General features: G+C 43.8%; 1 protein-coding gene across 1 annotated transcript; it reads left to right on the forward strand.

The window, feature by feature from the left end:
• Nucleotides 1-1,628: 1,628 nt before the first annotated feature.
• LOC119659846 (arrestin domain-containing protein 17-like) lies at nt 1,629-23,921 on the forward strand. The gene is made up of 4 exons (XM_038068143.1): nt 1,629-1,959; nt 22,544-22,908; nt 23,059-23,554; nt 23,614-23,921. The coding sequence occupies exons 1-4, from the start codon at nt 1,845-1,847 to the stop codon at nt 23,775-23,777; spliced, it is 1,140 nt and encodes a 379-aa protein (XP_037924071.1). The 5' UTR covers nt 1,629-1,844; the 3' UTR covers nt 23,778-23,921.
• The last annotated feature ends 80 nt before the right edge of the window (nt 23,922-24,001 follow it).

The raw sequence follows: 24,001 nt of genomic DNA on the forward strand, positions 1-24,001 counted from the left end.
AAGGCAATACGGCTCCTGGTTATCCGGATGTGCGTTCTACCGATACTCTTGGCCGTATGTATACAGTTCATCCAAAGAATGATGAATGCTTCTATTTGCGATTGTTGCTGGTAAATGTGCGTGGACCAACATCATTTGAGTCACTACGGACTGTTAATGGTATAATATTCCCAACATATCGTGCTGCATGTGAAGAACTCAATTTACTAGAAAACGATACTCATTGGGATACGACAATCGTTGAAGCCATTATCTCAGCATCTCCAAGTCAGATAGGCACATTATTGGCCATCATAATTTCGACATGCTTTCCATCGAACCCATCTAACATGTGGTATAAAGACAAGGATAATATGTCAGAAGATATTTTACATCAAATTCGTGTCAGTTCCAGAAATCCCGATCTTGAGATGAATTAAGAGATACATAATCGGGCTTTACTTTTGATCGAAGACATGTGTTACCTTATGTGCGGTAGTTTATTAGTCAGGTTAGGAATGCCAGCGGCAAATCGCGAAATGAATGACGCATTTAATCGAGAATTGGAACGGGAACCTGAATATAATCACCAGGAATTAGATTTAGTAGTTCAAACGAATGTACCACTGTTGAATCCCCAACAAAAGGAAGTTTATGATATATTAATGAAGGCAATTGATGATGGAAATGGTGGCTTATATTTCCTGGATGCCCCTGGTGGAACTGTTAAGATATTCCTGATGTCATTTAGTTTGTTCGTGCGAGATCCAACATTGCGCTTGCAGTTTTTTAGCTTTAGCTGTCACTGATCCCTTTATTCAGCAGCAGCTGTCTTGGTTCTGGACGGAGCCCAATACGTATTGTCCTGGATACGGAGCAACTCACCAAACATCAGCAAACGAAGGCATCACCTTTTTCAGTTGCACACTTCCGAGGGTGGAAAAACTAAGCTAATCTTTTCACTTTTAATTTCTGCTGAATTCTATGCGCGAAGCTCTTTCAATGGCCTCCCTCAAATCACATCGGATGTTACCCAATCACCAGGGTTCAACCTCACGATTTGGTGATTCCCAATTTGCTTTACTCCCTCTTTTATATTTATATTTTTCCTAATAAAAAATTGAATAGAATAAAATCCAAAGTCTGTTTATTTATTGCCTCTAAGGCGCAACAGAGTTCTCCGGGTCAGCTAGTTATTTATAATTTACAGTGGACTTTTGTCCCTGGCCACGTTCAATTCAGGAAATTCCATACCTTAAATCTAGCATTGCTAATCACACCTAGATTCGTTGTTTACCTGTAATTTAGTGAGACTCATTCGATAATAATCGATTTGTTATAACACTTGACAGTAAATCGAAGTCGCTTATCTACAATCTATATTCCAATGAGTGTGTCGAGAGTTAGTGAGTATAGCGAACAAAAGTAAGGTGATCTGTTCGGCCGTCCAATTTCGTAGAGTAGAAATATGTAGCGCAGAACCGAGTTTTTTTCGATTCTAACATACTAAGTGCTTGCAGATGTATCTTATCTTACTATAGCCAATGCTTCAATGCAGAGCTTTTTAGCGATACCACCGAATGTAGTTTCTATGTACGTACGCAGTCTATCTTGGAGTCTCTTTCCACATTTACTTGTGTCTCTCACGATAGTGGAGTATATTTTTGGTATCAGAAAGTAAATATTTTCGAAGCTTTCAGTAATTCAGTATTTCTCTGTGCGTTCTGAAACTCTGCTCTTCCGAAGTGCTAACTGTGAGTTGACTTTTAGTAGGTGTTCGGTATCGTTTCTAGATATTCTACTGAAAAGATCGTGCCTCGGGTGCGGCGATAGTTTAGTGGATCCTGAATTTGATAGTTGCCCACATGTCATCCAAGTGTGAAGTTACCTTTGAAAACAACCCCGATGGAGTATACTATGCAGGCCAAACCGTGGCAGGTGAAATCAAGCTGACCACAGCCAAACCGAAAACCATTCGCGGTAAGTGAACGGGGGATAGAAAGTTTGATTAATTGCTTCAATGAAACACATTTGACGCCCGTACGAGTGTATGGAAGTGCATATTCGGCTCAGCAACTCTCAATCGACATATGAGCATAAATTCTATGCAGTGATCTAACCTCGTTGAGTTCGGCGTCGAATGCTGAATAGGAAAACTGTTTGGTGATGATCTCAAGCCTTTGAAATGTGGTTTGACCTTAAGTTAGTTTTGTAAGCATCAATTTATGGAAAATAGGAAAACTCGTTCAATTATAATTACTCCCGCTTTGAGTGGATATTAACCAAGGAAGCTGTTGATATGAGGTAATAGCATATGCATGTCTACTAATAGAACTCGACACCAAGAATACCGTCCACTTCCATCTCCAAGAACCGCTTGAATCATCTGCAACAAAAATAATTTACTCTTGTGTCCGATGTGATTAGTTTCTGTTTTTAGAATTCCGGAGAAAGCAGGAATCAGCTGCTTCATATGTTCAAGTGCATCACCATGCGATTCACGTATCTTTTCTTTGATTTTAAATAGCTCCTGCTCATTGTTGTCAAAAGTTCAAACCATGAATAATTAGTAATAATTTATTCAGAAATTATTAGTGTTCTCCTTGTACATTTACGGTTGAGTGATCTAACAATAAGAACAAGTTTCCAGTGGAATACCATCAAATGACTTGGAGTATTTCATGGTTGGATTAAAACAAGATTTGTATCGTATCTTACATTTTTTTTTGAATATTGCAACGTATCTACAGGCATGTATACATTACAAGCGGGACCGTTATAATTGACACCTAAATAGTTAAGTAAATTAAAACACTTTGCAAACATGCTCAAATTTTAAAGTAACAAATGTCTCGCAAAAGTAGGGTGAGTGCCAGTCGATGTATGTATGTAAATAGATACTTTCAAGCAATCTCACATTAAGAGTATTTTTTGGTTGAGAGCAGCAACAAATGCTTACAGTAATATGAGTGCTACAGCTTAAAGGCCTTCTAAGGGATCTGTGGTGTCGATTCTTCTGCATATTCTTATCAAAATAAGTGATATGAAACCAACATGCTAGTGATAAGCAGTTAGATGGGCCTATTAGAGAAGTTTGTGGAACAGGATGTATAATTCAAAAATTGGTGGTTCTAATTACAATTTTTCTACGATGTGTTTGGTGATAAATTTTAAAGATGTTTTCAGAATTTAACAAGCCAGGAAACCAGAAGCTGAACACTTCAGGAAGGTTTTGTGTATTTCTTATCAAAAAACATTTGAGAGGGCACTTGTCTCATTAATATGTAGCACGTAATGCATATGCGCATATTATGTCAGAATATTCACTTTTGCAGGTTACTGATATTCAAAGTCTCTTACAGGGTGTTTTGCAGTCAATTACTGAAAATTGTAGTAATATACTATTATTAACTTTCCTTGAAAAGATATTTCAATTGAGGGTATTTCGGAGTCTAGGCACTGTATAGAGGCAGCTTCATGATTTTAAGGATGAGAACTGAGAGTGGATGCCCAGAAGAAATGACGCAGGGTGTGATAAGCAGGTAGACAGACAGACAAACAACCCTGAGAGGAGTGGCCAGATCTCCCATCAGGCGCGACCCCAGCTGGCGGATTGGGGCATATCTATTGATGTGTTAATATGTGTTCATGCACTTTTCTTTTCTGACTGTGCATGGACTAGTGTTTGCTCATCTCTGGTACGCGGACCAAAATGGCTATGGGAAGGATACCCAGAACATAAAATCACCATGGAAGACGAGAGAAGAAGTAAACTTACGGTGCAGTTGCTCGGAACTCCAGTACCGGCGGCTTTTGGGAGTGGGGAAGCGGGCTCCCGGTCGTCGATATCCCTCGACCGTAGTGCCTCGGTGGTGGACAACTTGGCCACCTTGGCATATAATGCTACTAGTGATTTGGATCTGGAGAAGGAGGCTTTCATGCGAAGTACGACCTTACCGAGAACACCAATAACAAGAGCAAACAAAGGTGAACTAAAAGCAGCTTTTTGGACTACAAAAACAGTGACAACACTCACCGCACATGTTCAAGATGCTCGACAGCAGGAGGTGCTCCAGAAACAAGGAAGAGATCCATTCAAAAGAAGCTCATCAACTTTGAGATCTCCACCAATGCCAAAGACGATGAAGGATAAAGTACAGGCCAAAACTGAAGGACCGTGTAAAAGTAGTAACCTTGCCGGGGCTTATAGGGAGCAGAGTCCTTTGAATCCTTTGAATAATCAGCAGGCGCCTAAGAGAAAAAAAGGCGGACAGGACATCCTGAAAACCAACACCAACAGCTCAGAAGGAGGAAAGCATACAGCGAATTTAGGAAACTCGACCAGCGTTGCGAAGTCTAAGACGAACGAAAACGATGGATGGACTAAAGTTACCAACAAAAAAGCGAAACGAAAAGCAAAAGTCCGAACTCGCCCAGATGCAATTGTTATCTCCAGTAAGGGCAATCTGTTCTACGCGGAGATACTCAAAAAGGTCAAAGCTGATCCCGACCTAAAAGATCTGAGCGGAAATGTGAACAGAATCCGAAGAACCCAAAAAGGGGATCTCATGCTCGAGCTGAAATAGTAGGCTGACATTTGTAGAGAACGGACGTGTCTAAAAATTGATATTATTAATAAAAATAATTTAAAATTGAAATTAAATTAACTTTTATCAAGAATATAAAAAGATATTTATATTACTTAATTAATAACACATAATTTAAAACTTAATCGAAACTAATTTACTTTTGAGTTATTATCTAAGTTACTTTTCCTTAAAAAGTTTTGAGAAAACATTCGTTTTTTTTGGCTTGGCGGGAATGAGCGGTGTGCCGCCGGCGGGCGGCGGACCAGACCGGCCCCCCACCATAAGGTCTAGGGGCACTCGGATCGGTCGTGGAGTCCGCAACGAGGAGGATCCAGACTTGAAAATAGCCAAAGTGAGGATAGCCAATCTTGAAAGGAGAAATGGCGAGCTGGCGAAGACGCTCGAAGATTTCAAAAAGCAAATGACAACATTGATAAAAAAAAATGAAAAGTTGACAGAGCAGCTAATGGCTGGGGAGGCGGGCCCGCCGTCTCCAAAGGTAGCCAGAAAAAAGGTTAAGCTATCTTCGACTACTTTTGCAATCATGGAAGAACCGGGCTGCCTTGAGGGCGAACAAGTTCTCGACGGCGAATCTGTCCGTATGGAGGACATAGAAAGCAGTAAAACAGACGATACGAGAGTCGGCGACAACGGTGGCGAGGGAAATGTCCCAGAAGAGGATGCTAACCAGGCAAGTTGCAATAGTGAAGATGGAAAATTGGGTGAGTTTTTGGTCTATGTTTCCAAAAAATTAAAGAAAAAAAACAAAACTCAAGAAATAATGTTAAATAATGTTAAAAATAATGCAAGTACGAGTGAAAATTTAAAAAATGGTCCGACTGGGGATACAATTAGCACCCGAAATAAAGAAAAGGGGGAAAGGGTGCCCCCCATTAATGTTTATAAATTAGGTGGTAGAGATTTAGCCACTCTACTTAATAGGAGCGCGGAGCTCTCAAATTTTGTTATTAAAAAGACGGGGGCCGAGAGAGCCCAAGTCAAATGCAATAAAATTGCAGATTATAAAAAAGCACGGGAGATCCTCGAGCGAGTGAAGGCTCCTCACTTCACCTACACTCCAAAGGAAGAGAAGGTGCAAACCTTCCTTCTGAAAGGCTTGGATGCGGAGGAAGAGCCCGACGAGGTGCTCAAAATGCTCCGGGAGACGGGAACTGAGGTTAAGTTCCTCTCAGTGTCACGGTTTAGTACGAGGAGGTCCGTTTTGGAAAAACAAATCCTGCCGCACTTCCTCGTGCAGATAAGCCCGGAGAGCCGGGGAAGCGATCTGATCGGCATCAGGTCGCTTAATTACCAGGCCATTCGTTTTGAGCGCCTGCTAAGGGGCGAAATAGTCCAGTGTCGAAGATGCCAGCGCTATGGTCACTCGGCAGTGAACTGTCAAATGACCTTACGATGTGTAAAGTGCGAGAAAGACCATACCGCAGCTGAATGTTCGCTGACTGAAGCAGATGGCAAGGAAAAAACTTTCTGTGTTAACTGCGGAAGCGGAGGGCATCCGGCTTCGTACCGTGGATGTCCTGTATACCGCAATGTTAAGGTCACAAGGCAGCAAGCACCGAGATCGGCCCAAAAAACGAAGGTGTCAGCGGCGTTGGATGGTACCGTCCCTTCGGCACCAATCGTCTCGGGGATCCCATTTGCAGAAGTAGTTCGACAAGGGGGAGCTAAGAAGCCCCAACAAGATGCAAGTGGCGGGATGAACACTATCCTCAATAAAATACTAACCATGTGTGAAAACATGCAGCATACGCTACACGTACACAATACAAAAATAAATAGCATAACAGACTATTTACACAAACAGCATGCCCGCTGCTAGGTCTGCAGTCACAGCGGTACCACTGGATGGTCTCCGGATCATCGCGATTAATGTGAATTCCATCGTAGGAATCCATCGAAGAGCGGAGCTCCTTGATTTCGCTGCCAGACAACAGCCTGATATAGTCTTGATTTCAGAAACCCATCTCAATCCGAGGCATTCGATAACATTCAAGGATTTTGAATTCGTGAGGAACCATAGACGAAATTGTGATGGGGGAGGTGGTACCGGAATACTTGTGGGTCGCCATTATCGTTTCAGGCATATTAATAGGCCTGAATTTGAAACCTTTAAGTGTATCGAAGTCTCATGTATTCTTTTTTCACTGCCTAGAGGAGGGAATTTATACATTCTGTCAGTCTATGCAGTGGGAAACAACCGAGCCAAGTTCAAGGATGAATTCCATTCTCTGTTTACGATACTCTAACTGAATAGGCTGCATAATTACTATATTATAGCTGGCGACTTGAATGCTAAGCATACCTCGTGGCTAAACGCCAGAAACAATCCCAGAGGGGTATTCCTCAAATCTTGGATAGAGCAATACCAGATAGAGTATAAATGCGAATTATATGGGTCAGAGAGTCCAACCTGGCCCAGGGCAAATTCCTATCTGGATTTGTGCATTGCTGACGCGCGCTTGAACTTTAATTTTAGGAATCCTCAACGGAAACTACAGACTCTTCCTTACGATAGCGATCATAACGCTATTCTTATTGAAGTTCTGTTTGATGGACGAAGAGTTCGCCTTCTGCCGATGGACAGTGGCGTCCACAGGCTGAACTTTAAACAAACAAATTGGAAGAAATTCCAAGAGAGGTTTATTCGGGGATATCGAGAGGAATGCCCACCTCTTGATGGGGAAAACGATAGTACAATTGCACCAGGCGACAGGAACTTGAGCAACGAGGAAATACTTCAGTATCTTCTCAAGCTGGAGAACTTAACGCTGGAAACAATTGAACAAGTCGTCCCTAAAATTAAACCTCGCAATAATATGGAAGGATATGAAACTGCAGCCATAAAACGGTTGAAAAAAGTGAAAAGCCTTCTGCTCACTCGCGTCAACAAAATCTATCGGAGATATGGGGACTATCATCATCCCATATTGGTTGAGTTCAAATCACTTCTAAAGATCGCGCGGGATCTTATCCGTCAACATTACGTAAATGAAGTGAACTCCCAGTGGCGGGAGAAGTTAAAGGGTATTTCACCAAGCGATCCAGATTCCATGTTTACTAAGATAAATACGTTATTCCGGAAGAAGTCACGAATAACTGTGCCGAGAATTAAAGTCGGTGGCAGCGAGATACAACACCTTATTGACTCTGGTATAGACACGAATAGTGTAACTGCTGATGCGCAAGGCAATTACATCGTGATGGATGATGCTCTGAAACTCGAACTTATAGGGGAGCACTTTGAATCGGTGCATCGGCCCAGAACGGACTTAGAGCCAACGCAACTTTCGGAAATTGTAGAACGAGATGTCCACAATTTCAAATATAGCCTGAACGGCACCACAGTTCTCCAATTTAGCTCTGCGTTGCAGGCTGATCTCATACCGAGTGATAATCTGCTTGATTACTTTGTCTCATGTGTTGAGTTAACTTCCATATTCAGAAGAGTGAACAATAAGAGATCATCCGGTATGGATGGCATTCCCAACGTGGTCCTCAGGCATTTACCAGACATTGGCATTCGTAATTATTGCATTTTGTTCAATAATTTATTGAACAATTCCTTCTTTCCAGGACAATGGAAGAAAGCCCGAGTATTCCCGATTTTAAAAAGAGGGAAGGATTCATCCAGCCCTCAAAGCTACCGCCCAATCAGTTTGCTGCCTAACATCAGCAAGGTGTTTGAGGTTTTGGTATTGAAAGCCTTGAACGGGCATATCAAGAAGAAGGAATTATTGCCGAACGCGCAATTCGGATTTCGATCTGGACATTCGACAATACATGCAATAACGAAGGTAACGTCTGATATTTGCTGGCGGATTAACAATGGTGAGTGCGTAGGCGCTTGCCTTATAGACATGGAGAAAGCCTTTGATACCGTCTGGTTGGATGGACTGATTTTCAGGCTCCTGAAGAATGAGTTTCCCAGTCACCTCGTAGCGATGATGTGTAGTATGCTGTATGGCAAGTGCTTTGTCATTACGGACGGAAATCTCACTACTAACAGAGAATTTCATGTTCTGAATGGATTACAGCAAGGGACAGTGACTGCGCCTACACTTTTTGCGGTATTTGCCGGCGAATTGCTCAATTCTTTCGATTTTAATAAATCTCCTAAAAGGTCGTTGGTTGCCTTTGCTGACGATCTGATAGCCTACACGGCGCACAAGAAGGTAACTGAGGTGCAAGTTGAACTTCAGAAGATGTTCAATGATATTAAGTTCTTCACGAACAGTTGGCGGATGAAAATCAATGCGCAAAAGTGTGAAACGATTCTGTTTCGAAATTCCTTGGTGTATGCCAGTAGGAACTTGAAAAGGAATTGGAGAGATTTCCACATTGTCGCGAACGAGGATAGTTCAGAGCGCATTCCTCATAAGAAGTGCGTTAGATACCTGGGTGTGCGTCTTGACGAGCGTCTCCAATTTAACGAGCACGTTAAAGTCGCGCTAGAAAGCGCTCGCAAGGCATTCATGTCTCTTCGAAGACTCTTTTAAGCTCCACATCTTAGCCGGAAGGTTAAGATTATTTGCTATCTTACTTTGGTTAGACCGGTGCTTACCTACGGGTGTGCTATCTGGTTTAATTTGAGTGCTAGCCAAATGGAGAAAATAAGGATCTTTGAAAGGAAATGTCTGCGTGCTTGCACGGGGCTTAATAGGACTGCTTCGTCAAACTATGAGCACTATGTAACTAATGAAGTGATGTATGCAGCTGCTGCTGTGCCAAGAATCGATACAGTTATCGTCAGATTGATTCGGAATCATATAGTGCGATCTGCTTCGCATGGTGAAAACCCTTGGGTTTCGCAGCCGTTCTACCCAAATGATGGGTATTTCGAGAAAACTCTCACGACAGGCTTCATTCCTCCCGAAGCGTTCGTGTATCTTGACAGGAATGGTCTAATTCTTGATTCTGCCGGTGATCCGGTTATGTATCATATACATAGGCGGGCCACGGACAAAAGGATAGAATACCCCCCGAATTTGACAGTGGGGGCTCCGGGATTCGACTGGAGATACTCCAGAGCGAGAGCAATTGACATTAAGCGGGATGAAAAAGAGAAATCTTGGTACTGGTGGCTGCGGGATGCCGGTTAACGGTGGCCGTGCTCAGTCCTGCCATTTGTTTCTTGGTGGGGCTTTGTAAATATGTATACATTGAACGGGTGCTGATTTTGTCTCCAGTTGTAACTTATAAATACATACGTTATTATTCTTTGTTTTGTTTTTTGTTTGTTTTTTTTTGTATGGATGTTATTTTAAAAAAAAAAGAAAAAATGTGTAATATAAAATCTATAATTATGATAGTTTTAAGAACAATAATTTAAGTTAAAAGTGTCTTTTGAAGCGATCAAATATTTATTATTACTTTTTATATTTCTTTATTTGCCACTAAGGCCAAGTGAATTCTGTCGGGTTTTTGACCATTTCCCGACAACTTATTGTAAAATTAGATTTTCATTTCTTACTGTTTCTCTTCTCTGTCTGTAAATCGTTATTCAAAAATTTTGATAGCCCACAGTGGCCATTAGATTTAAGTTATTTTTGTTATTTTAAAAGATTGTTTTTTATTGTTCATTTTTCCAATCCATATACTATTGTTACCTATTTCTTAAAAATAAAAATGATTTTAAAAACAAAACAAAAAATGCTCGAGCTGAAAAGATCCAGATCCTGATGACTTTCGCACTCAAGTGGAAAACTGACTTGGGGAGAATGCCGCAGTGCGTGCCCAAAACATGAGATCTATATACAATGTAAGGATCTCGATGAAGTGACATCGAAAGGAGAAATTTGTACTGCTCTGAAGGAGCAATTTAAGTTGAAAGAACTTACCGAGGAGTCTGTTGTAGGCTTACGAAAAGCCTATGGTGGTACACAAACGGCCACAATACGAGTACCAGAGGAGGCAGCGCAGATGTTGTTGGCTGCCGGAAAAGTTCGGATTGGATGGGTTTTCTGCCGTTTAAGAGAACAAATTTCACTAAAGAGGTACTTTAAATGCCTCATGTTTGGACACTTCACGAAGGCATGCACCAGCACCATTAATCGATCCGATCGATGTAGAAGGTGTGGGGAAAAAGGCCATGTTGTCAGAGTGTGCAATAGCGACCCCTGTACCAAGTAAAACAGGGACAGGATCACCGGCATATTGCCGGAAGTGGTAAATGTCCGGAATTTAAGAAGGCGCTCACTGCAATGAGAAAATGAGGTTTATTCAACTTAACCTGAATCATTGCAAGGTCGCTCAGGATTTACTTGAGCAGACCACGTTCGAATCTGACATGGAAATTGGCATCATAAGTGAACCATATAGAAACCGTCAACGTGGCATATGGGTCACAGATTCGACTGGTGGAGCGACGATATGGGCTTGTGGTCGACAGGCCATACAATGTACTGCAAGTCAGCAGGCAGTGGCTTTGTGTGGGCGAAAATAAGTGGTGTATAAGTATACAGCTGCTACGCCCCACCAAGTTTTACACTGTCTGAATTCGAGCAAATGCTTGATAATCTTTTTCTCGACGCAAGGGGCGAAGTCCAAAGGTGATTGCTGGTGATTTTAATGCTTGGGCCCTAGAGTGGGGTAGCAGAGAATCAAATGCTAGGGGGCGCAGTTTAATAGAACCTTTCGCGCAGATGGACATAGCTTTGGCTAACGAAGGTGCTGTAAACACCTTTTAGAAAGGGTGGTCAGGCTCAGTTGTAGAGCTGACCTTTGTCAGCCCTTCGCTGGCGCGTGGTATGTCCTGGTGCGTCAGCGAACGCTACACCCACAGCGATCACCAGGCAATCTTCTTTGAGACATGTGTTGAGCCTCAGGCCAAAGAGCTATCATGCCCGAAACTGAAAAAGATATCAGGATGGTCTGCAAAATCTTTGGAGGAGCAGACCTTCATAGAGGTGTGGTTAGATCAACCTGATAAAGCAAGCGCCTCTACGGAAAGAGCCGTCCATCTGGCTCAATGCATCGCCAAAGCATGTGACGCGGCCATGCCTAGGAGGTGCTCATTCCCCAGTAGAAGACCAAACTACTGGTGGAATGATGAATGATGAACTGACCGGTCTTCGATCAGCCTGCCACCGAGCCAGAAGAGCGGCTCAGAGGGCGGTAGGTAGAGTCGATCAGGGGCAGAAAGAGTGCGCCTATAAGGCAGCCCGCAAAATCCTCAAACTCGCCATCCAGCGTAGCAAGAGGAAATGCTTTAAGGAGCTCTGCTCAGAAGCGGACGTAAATCCGTGGGGGAGAGCTTATGGAATCGTGATGGGACGATTCAGAGGCCGTTCATCTCCGCAGATCACGTGTCTCACCCTCTTGCTAAAAATCATCCAGGGGTTATTCCCCAGCAAGAGGAGAGCACCGACACATTCCAACCACCTCTGAATGTGAAGGCAATCCCGCCAGTCACCAGAGACGAGCTGCTGGAGATCTGCGCCAGAATAGGAGACAATAAAGCGCGGGCCTGGACGGAGTACCGAATAAGGCTCTTAAGCTTGCCATGAAATCCAGGCCGGATATGTTCGCTGAGTTGTTCGAAGCGTGCATGTCCGAAGGAATATTTCCAGCGGCTTGGAAGCGTCAGAAGTTGGTACTTCTGCCTAAGCCTGGTAAACCTCCACGTGAACCATCGTCATACCGACCCATATGTCTTTTGGACACGGTGGGGAAAATGTTAGAGCGGGTAATCTATAATAGATTACTCCCGGTTGTTGAGAGCCAAGGCGGCCTTTCAGATCGGCAGTATGGGTTCCGAAAAATCAGATGAACCATTCATGCCATCAAATTGGTTACTGGCTTGGCCGAAGATGCAATTCACGGAAAGGGTAGTACCAGCAAATGTTGCGTGGTAGTAACCCTGGACGTTAAAAATGCATTCAATTCGGCCAATTGGAATCTAATACGCAAATCCCTAGCGAAGGTTGGTATTCCCATCTATCTCGCTGCTATCGTCGATAGTTACTTAACTGAAAGGAGGCTCTGATATGACACTGATGACGGACCCCAAGCAAGAGCATGTTGTTTCCGCGGGTGTCCCACAGGGCTCCGTATTGGGCCCACTACTGTGGAACATCATGTACAACGATATACTTAATCTTCCCCTTCCGGAGGAAGCCACAGTGGTGGGTTACGCTGACGACATAGCACTGATTGTTGTCGCAAAGCATCTCGAAGATGCTGAGTTATACTCAAGCGAGGCAATGCGTGCTGTCAAATGCTGGTTGGAGAGCTCTGGCCTGATGCTTGCGGAGGAAAAAGCAGAAGCGGTCCTCATCATGAAGCGCCGGAAGAGAAATTACGCCTGTGTTAGAATCGGGAATCATATCATCACTTCCAAGCCGACCATCAAATACTTGGGGGTGGTGATAGACAGGAAGCTCAGTTATAAGCAACACGTACACTATGTTTGTGATAAATCATCCACTGCCAGTATGGCCCTGGCGAGGATGATGCCGAACGCGGGAGGGCCACGGCATACCTCTAGGCTGCTTATAGCCAGGGTGGTGACCTCAATCATGCTCTATGCGACCCCAATTTGGAGCGAGGCATTGCGGATGTCAGTTAACACTAGCAAACTGAATGCAGTCTACAGGAGGACAGCTCTAACGGTATGCTCTTCCTTCAGGACTGTCTCAGATGATGCAGCATTGATTATCTCTGGAATGATGTCGATTGACATCTTGGCAGATGAGATGGCGAATATATACCATGCGAAGCCAATCTCTCCCTTATTGCAGACGACGAACGCTGAGAGGGAGGGATCCATAAATAGATGGCAAGAGCGGTGGGAACGCTCGGGAAAGGGTCAGTGGACTCACAGGCTCATTCCTGCCATCAGGGAGTGGTTGGAAAGACGACACGGTGCGATTAATTATAATCTCACCCAGTTTTTCACGGGGCATGGAGGATATCTCCAATACCTTCACAGCTTTAAATTGGAGACCTCACCCGACTGTCCAAATTGTGATGGAGTCCCAGAGGACCCAGAGCATGTATTCTTCCACTGTCCGAGATTTATGGAAGAAAGGAAGAATCTAGAGGAGAGGAGAGGAGAGGAGAGGAGAGAAAATCTGGTGCCGAAAATGCAAGCACACACAAGAGAATTGGGATGCGGTCAACTGCATGATCGCATCTATTCAAGATAAATTGCGAAAGGCAGAGGAAAGTAGAAAAGCGCGGTCACGTGCGCCGCGTATAGAAGAAATGGGATTAAGCTAGAGTGAGCTGACTCCGCCCCGCGATGTAATACCTTGTGGTTGTTCCGCGGGGCAGGGAGGGAGTCGGGGGTGGTTTTAGTGGGTAAAAATCCCACACGCTGGTGTGTCCAGACCAGTGTGTTTTAAAGATTTCCACCTCCTCAGAAAAAAAAAGACAGATAGACATCCCCAAAATAATTGCTGGCGACTTCAATTCTTGGGCAATGGAGTGGGGAAGCCGTAACACAAATGAAAGGAGAAGAATTCTACTCGAGATTTTCTCCTTCGTAAACGCCACCCTGGCTAATATCGGAAACGTAAACATTTTTAGGCGCCTAGAGCTAGGCGTCGTTGTACATCTTACTTTCGTAAGTGATGGTCAAGCGTTTACACTGGCATGTTGGCGTAGAATACATGCATACCATACATGGAACGCTGAAATAGCGAAGTTTCGTACGGAATGCATGAAGGCCAAAAGGCGGAGTCAACAGCGAAGAAACATGCCAGAGTATTAACACAGGTACCTCGAATATAAACATGCACGTAAAAAGTTGCACGATAAGCAACAATGATTGCTTCAAGTGATTCTGTGATGAGGCGGACTCCAATCCATGAGGAGGAGCGTATAAGTCGGCAGGGTCTGCCTCATCTTCGTTTTCTACCATAGATATAACCCTTATAGACTTTTCGGATAGGATCATCCTTATCCATTCGGATTAAGTGACCCGCCCACAGTAACCTATTGAGCCGAATTTTATCCGCAACCTGACGGTATGATAGATTTCGTCGTTATGTAGGCTACTTAATCGTCCATCCTCATGTTCGGGGCCAAAATTTCTTCGCAGGATTTTTCTCTCGAGCGCGGCCAAGAGTTCGCAATTTTTCTAGTTAAGAACCCAAGTCTCCGAGGAATACATGAGGACTGACAAGTCTTATACAGTAAGAGCTTTGCCTTTATGAGATATTTCGAGCCAGCTGCCAACAATCGTGCGCGGATTTCATCGTCATGACTGTTATTGGTTGTGATTTTCGACCCTAGATAGGAGAAATTATCTTCGGTCTCAAAGTTGTAATCTTCTATCTTTATTCTTCCCGTTTGACCAGTGCGGATTGATGTTATTGGTTGGTTGGTTTTTAGTGCCACCATATGTTTTTTCTTGCCTTCATTGATGTGCACCCCAAGATCTTGCGTGAATCGCCGACGGCTCGATCTGGATCAAGGCAGTTTGTACGTCTGGGGTTGTTCCTCCCATGACGCCGGTACGTCAGCATAGGCCAGTAGTTGGGTGGACTTAAAGAGGATGGTGCCCCTCGCATTTACCTCAGCATTATGGATAGCTTTCTGCAGGCCAGGTTAAAGAGGGCGCATGATAGCGCTTCCCCTTGTCTTAGACCTCTTTCGTATGGGCTAGTAATATTCTGGGCACATGGGACTATCCGGCAAAGCAAGATAGCGCAGAATATCTTATAGATGGTACTCAGCAACGTGATACCTCTACAATTGCTTCACTGTGTGATGTTTCCTCTTTTTATGTATAGGACAGATAACGCATCTTTGTCAGTCGTAAGGAATTGATTCGTTGTCCCACACTTTGAGTACAAGTTGGTGAACCACTGGGTGTAATTGGTCACCTCCATATTTAACCAATTTGACTGCAATTCCATCGACTCCTGGCGACTTGTGATTTTTAAACCGATGAATTGCGCGGACTGTTTCTTCTATACTTGGCCGTATTTGTATTGTGTTCAGTTGGCGGGACTTCCAACCCGCTGATGTTCTGGTTGTTCAGTATTTCATTCAAGTACTCAACCCATCGCTCCAATAAACCCATTCTGTCGGAAATTAGATTTGCCTGTTGGTCCCGGCAGGATAAGCATCGATGTATATAAGTATTCATCCTGCTGACTTGTTGGGAAACTTCCGTGCCTGGTGCGGTTGCTCCCTGTACTTTTCGAGTTCACAGACTTATTGGTTCTCCCAGGCTACCTTTTCCCGTCTGTGTAGCTACTTCTCCGCTCGCCGGAGTTTACTACCCTTTGGCCACCATAAGTCGGTTATGTCGGCAATGAAATGCAAAAGGTTCCCTCCTATTATGTGCTCTAGATTATTGTGGGAGCTAGTTTCGACATTGTTCTTCCAGCATCCGGAAACAATCTTCCCAATGATACCAATGAGCGCCGGGGATATCCCTTCAGTAACCACCGACGAAGTCTTGGACGCAGTGAAAATGGTGCTGGATACCGCAGCTCCGGCATGAATCGAATCTTCAACAAGGCGCTGAAACTTGTAGTGAGAATGGCACCAAGCTTGTTCGCGTGGGTATTACCAGACTGCATAAAAGAAGGTTGCTTCGCCATAGAGTGGAAAATACAAAAGCTTGTATTGATCCCGAAGACAGGTAAGCCGATATTTGAACCAACATCCAATTGAACTGTCTGACTGCTGAATACAATAGGCAAAGGCCTCGAATGGCCTATATCCATTAATTGATAGTGGCGGTTATTTATCAAAGAGGCAGTTTGGCTTCTGGGAACTGCGAAACTGGTTGTTGAGCTAGCTAGAGAAGCCTATGACGAAGGGAAATACTGCGCCATGGTCACTCTTGGCATCAAGAACGAGTGCGATTCTGGCAGATAGAACCACATCTTCCACTACTTCCGACAGCGGAAGCTGCTTTATGATTTGGACCAAGGGTCGAAGATGTATGTACTAACGGCAGGAGTTCCGCAGGGATCTGTTCTGGGTCCTCTGCTATGAAACTTAATGTCATAACATCCAATCACCCCGACGAAGTAGAGATATTTGCGAACGAGACTATATGGACAATCAAGTCTTGGCTTAAAGACCACGGGCTACAGCTTGCCGAACACAAGACGAAGTTGGTGCTCTTAGTCAATGCTACTGAAACTAAAATTGCTGGTTTCGGTATCGACATGCAAGGAATTGAACCCTTCTTTGCTAAGTAATTCGAGATTTCGTCTCCCTCGATACCGCACGAGGGATACGCTTGCCATTTAGCCGCTCGTCAATAATCCAGGCTGCCGCCTCTGGGGCTACTCACTGCATGACATAACCAGCAATGCAATTGTTACCCCTCCTTAATATGTGTCCTATTCACTGACACTTCTGTCTTCCGAACACCGTGCATACGAGAGCTAGGCCTGTGCACCGACCAAATTCTTCGTTTGAGATAGTGTCAGGCCAGCGTATTTCGACTGTAACGCCGATAATAGCTATTCGTTTCACCGGAATTCTTCCCCTACGTAGAGCACTTCAGATACACTCCCTGTCCACGATATCGATAGTTCTCACGAAATCGATGAAGAGCAGTTGCAGCGAAAATTTCAACTCCATGCATTGTTCCCAATGATCCGTAGTCAATGCTGGAGGATCTGGAACGGAAACAAGCTTTCACGATATTCTTTGATGCGTTCCACAATTATTTTAGCTATTATCTTTGCAACGGCAGACAGTACGCAGATGTTCCTTCAATTATCCCACTCAAAACGAGTCCCTTTTTTTCCACTCTCTGAAAAAGGCTTCAGCGTTAAATAACTCTGCGGGGAGATTGTCAAGCTCAGCCTCTTTACTCTGTTTGAGTGAAATGATGGCCGCGATGATTTCTCTTCTTCTTGGAGGAGCAGTCCGCGTGCGCATGTTATCGAATACGATTAAGGACCGTGGTGACGTGTTCTTTCTACCTGTTCAGTTATTCATCATCGTGAATGAGAAGTCGACCGTTGACATCCTTCACAGGACTATCGAAAGACCTTCTCTTCTTCTGCTGCTTCCCTGATCAGCGCAATAGCCAATTCTCTCTTAACATGGCGTACGCTACGTTAAACTTCTCGGGATTCTGCTCGGTATAGGAGTTCGAGCACGCCACGCCTGCCATCGCGTGCAACGGTCAGTAGGGCTTTCAACCTCTTCCGTTCATCACTCCGCTTGCACGATTCTGCATTCAGCTAGATCTTATAACGCGCCTTCGAGACCTGGCCGATGACCTGCGTAGCACGCGAGAAAACATCGTAAACATTGAAAACATGGTAACCCAATGTTTATCGATATTCTCAGGTAGGTTACTCAGTATGTACTCAATACATCTTAATCTACTTCTGATCGCGAGTTGGTCGATCTGATTGCTCGTACGGACCTTATGCAGGCTCTGTGCTCAAACAATGTGCTACCAATGATGAGGCGGTGGAAGTTGCCGAAATCCACGAACCTCCCACCATTGCCGTTGTGGCCACTGGTGAAATGGCATTACGGTCGTCAAGACCGTATTTCCTCAACAAATGTCCGAGCAAGGTGTTGTCAAATCCCACTTTGGCATTCAGATCACCCATCACGAGCACAACGTCATCTTAAAGAAGCCTCCCCTGAGCTGTGTTTAATCGTAATTGCTCGTAGAAAGCATCCTTCTCCACAATAACGTAAATCTTCCACCATTATACAATTGTGATGTTCCTTAACCTGGTACGGAATCTTGCAATTAAAACTCTGTCAGAAACAGGCTTCCAGGTGAAGAGAGCGCGGTTTGTAGAAACCACAACCCCTTATTTCATTGTTGAACTGCTAGTATGAAGTTAAGGGGGGTTTCCGGCTAAATTTTTAGTATAGTAACTTTGTTTGTGCGGATATCGGAAAGGGATGTATTTTGAGGCCTAGATTTCGTTTAAATACACCACTGTATGGGTACTGTGAACAAAACCTATTACACTTTCCGAGGGTTATATTTTGAGCTCCCACTCCCCTATATTTTATCCAATATCAACTATGGGACCAGTACTAATTGAACCCTTTCATTTGATACCACACATGGCCATATGCTGGGAAAAAAAAATGTTCGCTTTGCATGTAAACGCAACACAAAATGGCGCACTTGCTATATGTATCGGTTTAGCCGTTTTACTGGGAGTCAGGCAGCCAGGGGCTTTGTGTGGACAAAAATAAACCACCAAGTCTGACACCGTCCAAATTCGAGGAAGTGCTTGACAGTCCTGTTTTCGACGTAAGGGGTCGTAGTCCAAGGGTAATTGCTGGCGACTTCAATCCTTGGGCCTGTGAGTGGGGTAGCAGAAAGATAAATGCAAGGGGCCGTAGTCTATTAGACGCTTTATCACAGTTGAATATTATTCTGGTCAACGAACGTTATGTAAACACCTTTCAGAAAAGGGGGTCTACCTCAATCGTAAACCTAACATTTGTCAGCCCTCCACTGGCACGTGGTATGTCTAATCCCATAGCGATCATCAGGCAATCTTCTTTGGGCTATGGGTGGAGTCACCGCACAGAAGACCATCATGCCCGAAATCGAGGAAGATGTCAAGCTGGTCTGCAAAAGCTCTGGATAAGCAGATCTGCATAGAGGTGTGGCTAGACGAACCTGATAAAGCAGGCACCTCTACGGAAAGAGCGGTCCATGTCGCCGAATGCATCGCCAAAGCGTACGACGCGTCCATGCCGAGGAGGTGCTCATTCCCTAGTCTGTCACAGAGCCAGAAGAGCGACTCAGAGCCAGTCGGCAGAATCGATCAAGGGCAAAAAGAGCACGCCTATAAGGAAGCCCACAAAACCCTCAAGCTTGCCATCCAACGGAGCAAAAGGAAAAGCTTTAAGGAGCTCTGTTCGGAAGCGGACGTAAACCCGGGGGGTAGCGCCTATAGAATCGTGATGGGGCGATTCAGAGGCCGTTTATCTCCAGAGATCACGTGTCCTTTACTCTTGTTAAAAATTATTCACGGTTTATTCCCCCAGCAAGAGGAGAGCAGTGACAGCTTCCAGTGACCTCTGAATGTGATGGCAATATCGCCAGTCATCAGTGTCGAGCTACTGGAGATCCGAGCTAGAGTAGAAGATAACAAAGCTCCGGGTCTGGATGGTGTGCCGAACAAGGCCCTTAAGCTTGCGGTGAAACCCTGACCGACCATGTTCGCTGAGTTGTTTGAAGCGTGCATATCCAAGGGGATATTTCCAGCATCATGGAAGCGACAAAAGTTAGTACTACTCCCTAAGACTGGTAAACCTCCAGGTGAGCCAACCTCCTACAGACCTATTTGTCTTTTGGACACTGTGAGGAAAATGCTAGAATGAATAATCTACAATAGATTACTCCCGATTGTCGAGAGCCAGGGAGGGCGCCTGACCATTGATGCTATCAAAATGGTTACTGCCTTGGTCCAAGATGCAATCCACAGAAAGAGTAGTACTAGCAAATATTGCAATTCGGCCAATTGGAACCTAATACGGCGATCATTGGTATTCCCGCCTATCTTGTAGCTATTGCCAACAGCTATTTACAAGAACGGAGGCTTTGATGTGACACTGATGACGGACCCCAGGAGTACGTTGTCCCACAGGGCTCTGTTCTAGGCCCACTGCTTTGGAGCATCATATGCAACGATGTACCTAATCTTTCCCTTCCGGAGGAAGCCACGGTGGTTATAGTCGGGGTTATAGTCGCAAAGGAACTCGAAGATGCTGAGTTATACCCACGCGAAGCGATCACTGCTGTTAAAGGTTGGCTAGAGACTTCTGGTCAGACATTTGCGAAGAAAAAACCCCTCCTCATCACCAAGCTTCTATAGACTGCACTAAGCTTATTAGCGTTAAGGCCTAAGGGTGTGCTCGGCATTAAGGACTGTCTCAGATGATGTAGAATTCGTCATCTGGGGGAATGATGCCCATTGACATCTAGGCAGATGAGATGACCAACGCCGACGAAGAAGGCTGGGAGGGAGAGATCCCTAAGTAGATGGCATTGGGAACGCTCGGGAAAGGGTCGGTGGGCACACAGGCTCATCCGGGCACGGTGAGATTAATTATAATCTTACCCAGTTTCTCACGGAGAATGGAGGATATCGCCAATGCCTGTTTAGGTTCAAACTAGATACCTCACCCGATTGTCCAAACTGCAATGGAGTCCTAGAGGACCAAGAGCACGTATTCTTCCACTGCCAAAGTTTTGTGAAAGAATGGAAGAACCTAATGAAAGACTCTGGTGCGAGGAATGCTAACATGCACAGGAAAGCTGGGATGCGATCAACTCCACGGTGGCATCTATCCAGAGCAAACTGCGAAAGGCACAGGAGACTAGATAAACTCGGTTACGTACGCCGCGTAGAGACGAAAGGTGGCCAAGCTAAAGAGAGCTGACTCCGCCCCGTGATGTAATTCCTTATCGTGCTTCGACCGTACTTGGGAGAAGTCGGGGTTGGTTTTAGTGGGTAAAAATTCCACACGTTGGCGTCACCAGGGCAGGCAAAAAAAAAACAGACGGTAAACCGATTTTAATAAGGTTTTATTTTACACAGAACTAAAAAGTCGCCATGCATCCCGCGGTTCACATAAATTCACTTTATATGATGATGACGTCATACACGTCTTAGGGTGCATTAAATTTACGCGAAATGCGAAACTTTGACCTTCTAAAACTTTGTTGATAATAATTGAATAGCTTTCAAACTTTTCAGAATTATATATATTATCGTCTTTGCTGATGATAAAATTGTATACTTCTGGGGTGAACTTAAAGGGATTTTCCGGTAAATTTCTAAAATATGGGTAATATACTATTATTAACTTTATTTGTGCAAATATCGGAATGGGAGGCCTAGATTTCATGCAGATGTATCAAATTGATTTTTTTCAGATTTTTCGGTTGGATAAGTTATGAGAACGATGCCTGTTTCACTTTCTGGGCCAGATTTTGAGCCCTACCTCCCCTACGTTTCACCCGATTTCAGAAATAAGTTTCGAAACGTGCTAATTGAGCCCTTTCATTTGATACTCCACATGATAATATTCTGCGTAAAAAAAATCAAACCCCCCTTTCGCATGTATGGGGAACCCCTTCAAACTCACCACTCGCCACTCGCTACATGTGAAGGGACATACAAACCACAGACTCTCACAAAATTTAGTCACAATCGGTTCAGCCGTTTCCCAGTAAATCGGGTGTGACAGACAGCCAGACATTGAATCGATTTTAATAAGGTTTAGTTTTACACAAAATCTTAAAAAGTGTGCTCCCGCAGCTTTTTCTCCCTACCTCGCTCTGTCAAGGTGTATTTCCGGTCCGTTTGCTAGTTACGGGACTCTTAGCCCGTATTACGACTGCTTTTGTAGCTTGCGCGTATTCTACTGCTGTCCATCCCCGCCCGTAGAAAATACGGTTCGGTAGCTCTTCCAGTTCTATGAGCCCATTTTTCACGCCTTCGGTTATATTTTCATAGGAAAGAAAAAGATGAAGACTACAAAAGTTTTTCCTTTTCAGCTCCGGAAAGGGTAGTCAACTGGCCTCCCACTCGACCTAAATCCAGAGTCATCTGTCCAGTTTAAACGATCTAATCTGAACTTATTTCCAAAACAGGCGAGCCTTCATTTGCATTTCTAGGGTGTGACCCTACAGTCAATGACTTAATATGTGGGGCCTAAGAGCTTAAAGCTGCGGTTTTCTACCCAAACTAATATGCAATCAATTCGCATCACCAAATTGATCATAATTGTTCCAAGTATAAAGGAATATATGCTCTATATGTCGGTACTACCACGTGCTCTCAGTATTAGTCGTCTCACGTTCTAACTCAAGGGAGGTCATTCGATCCAGTTAAATTGATAAATTCATTTCGACAAGGAAAAGTACTGTACCTTTGGTTGTTACCGTGAGGTGGGGGAGATATCAGATATACACTGCAGTTTATTGCCTACCTTCTGTAAAATGATTTTTAATCTAAATTAATGAAAATTCTTTGCAGCAATTCACATTACCGTAATCGGATTTGCGGAAGTACGGTTTACTGATGATAAGGACAGTGATCGCCACGATGCAACAGATAAACACAAAGATTTGTTGGGTGCAGACGAACAGTATGTATTCGTAAGGAAATATCTACAAGGCGAAAGGAATGGAACGTCATTCAGTTTACCTGCGGGGACCTACACATATAAATTCGAAGCAGATCTTCCGAAAACGTGTCCCACATCTTTCAATGGTGAATTTGGGCAGATACGCTATGAAGCTGTATTGACGATAGATCGAGCTTGGAAATATGATAATATATTTAAGGAACCTTTCACTGTGATTCACGATATAGATTTAAATTCGAATCTTGTTTATAAGGTGGGTAGAAACCAGTAACCATTGTAAATAATAGTACCATCCAAATTCTTATCAATTTACTTAGCAGTTGTGTTGAAATCCTGCCATTCCTCTTAGTTCATTGCGGCAACTTTCATGAAATTGTTATTAATGCTTTCTGTTTTATTCTAGGCACCAATTATGATGTCAGACTTCAGACGTCTCATGGGTATTTTGTGTCTTCGAACTCCATTCCTTCTTACTGTCAACTGCCCTTTCACGGGGTATGCGCCGGGTCAGATGCTGATTGCCCACATTCAAGTCCAAAACTTCACCTTTTCTCATTGCACTGCGGTAAAAGTGAAACTGCAAAGAATGGTTAAATATACCAGTACATATCCAAAGGTGGAAACAAAGGAGGTGCATTCGACTGTTAGAGAAGGTATCTATGGATCGGTACCGAAATTTCGAAGAAAACATATCCTAGCCACAATTCCTGTATTATCTGTACCTCCTTCAACTCTTGGAACTTGCAAATGTATTGACATATCGTATCGGTTGAAGGTAAAGGTAGTGGTTGCCGGCTGGCATAAAGGATTGAAGGTAAAAGTACCAATAACGGTTGGGACTGTCCCTCTTCATGATACTCCATCCGGTGATAATGTGGATGCAGCTGTTCCAGTTGGTGGTGAGTAAATATTTGAACATATCCAATACACATATTTACTTGTTAATTCAATTTTCTAGATGCAGCTAAGACTTACAAAGCCCTAGAGTGTTTCTTCCCCCAGTTCGATAATTCCTATGACGAGAGCAGTTGCATCAAAAATGCTAACTATTTACCTAAGTATCCTTATTATGAGCAGAAAACAATCACGTTGCCCCTTTTAAATAGAACAAGACGAAGATAATTAAGTTTAATTGTTTTATTTATCAATTTATTGTTGTTTAATTTTAATCGAACTTTTTAATGGCACAAAGTAGTATTACATTGAACTCATGTTTCATTTTTACTAAAATAAATAGTTAACTCTGCAAGTAACCGCCTCAATCGATAAAGACGTTTCCTAGAGGCGATATTTAGTGGACACTACACTTTCAAACGCAATTGTAAATGATATGTATTTACGTAAGC

Source organism: Hermetia illucens, chromosome 6, assembly GCF_905115235.1.
Source record: "Hermetia illucens chromosome 6, iHerIll2.2.curated.20191125, whole genome shotgun sequence".
NCBI classification, from domain to species: Eukaryota; Metazoa; Arthropoda; class Insecta; order Diptera; family Stratiomyidae; genus Hermetia; species Hermetia illucens.

Coding starts and splice junctions, on each gene's coding strand:
- LOC119659846 (XM_038068143.1), top strand. CDS start 1,845: ATGTCATCCAAGTGTGAAGTTACCTTTGAAAACAACCCCGATGGAGTA. Junction 22,909..23,058: donor ATTCGAATCTTGTTTATAAG/GTGGGTAGAAAC, acceptor GTTTTATTCTAG/GCACCAATTATGATGTCAGA. Junction 23,555..23,613: donor TGCAGCTGTTCCAGTTGGTG/GTGAGTAAATAT, acceptor TCAATTTTCTAG/ATGCAGCTAAGACTTACAAA.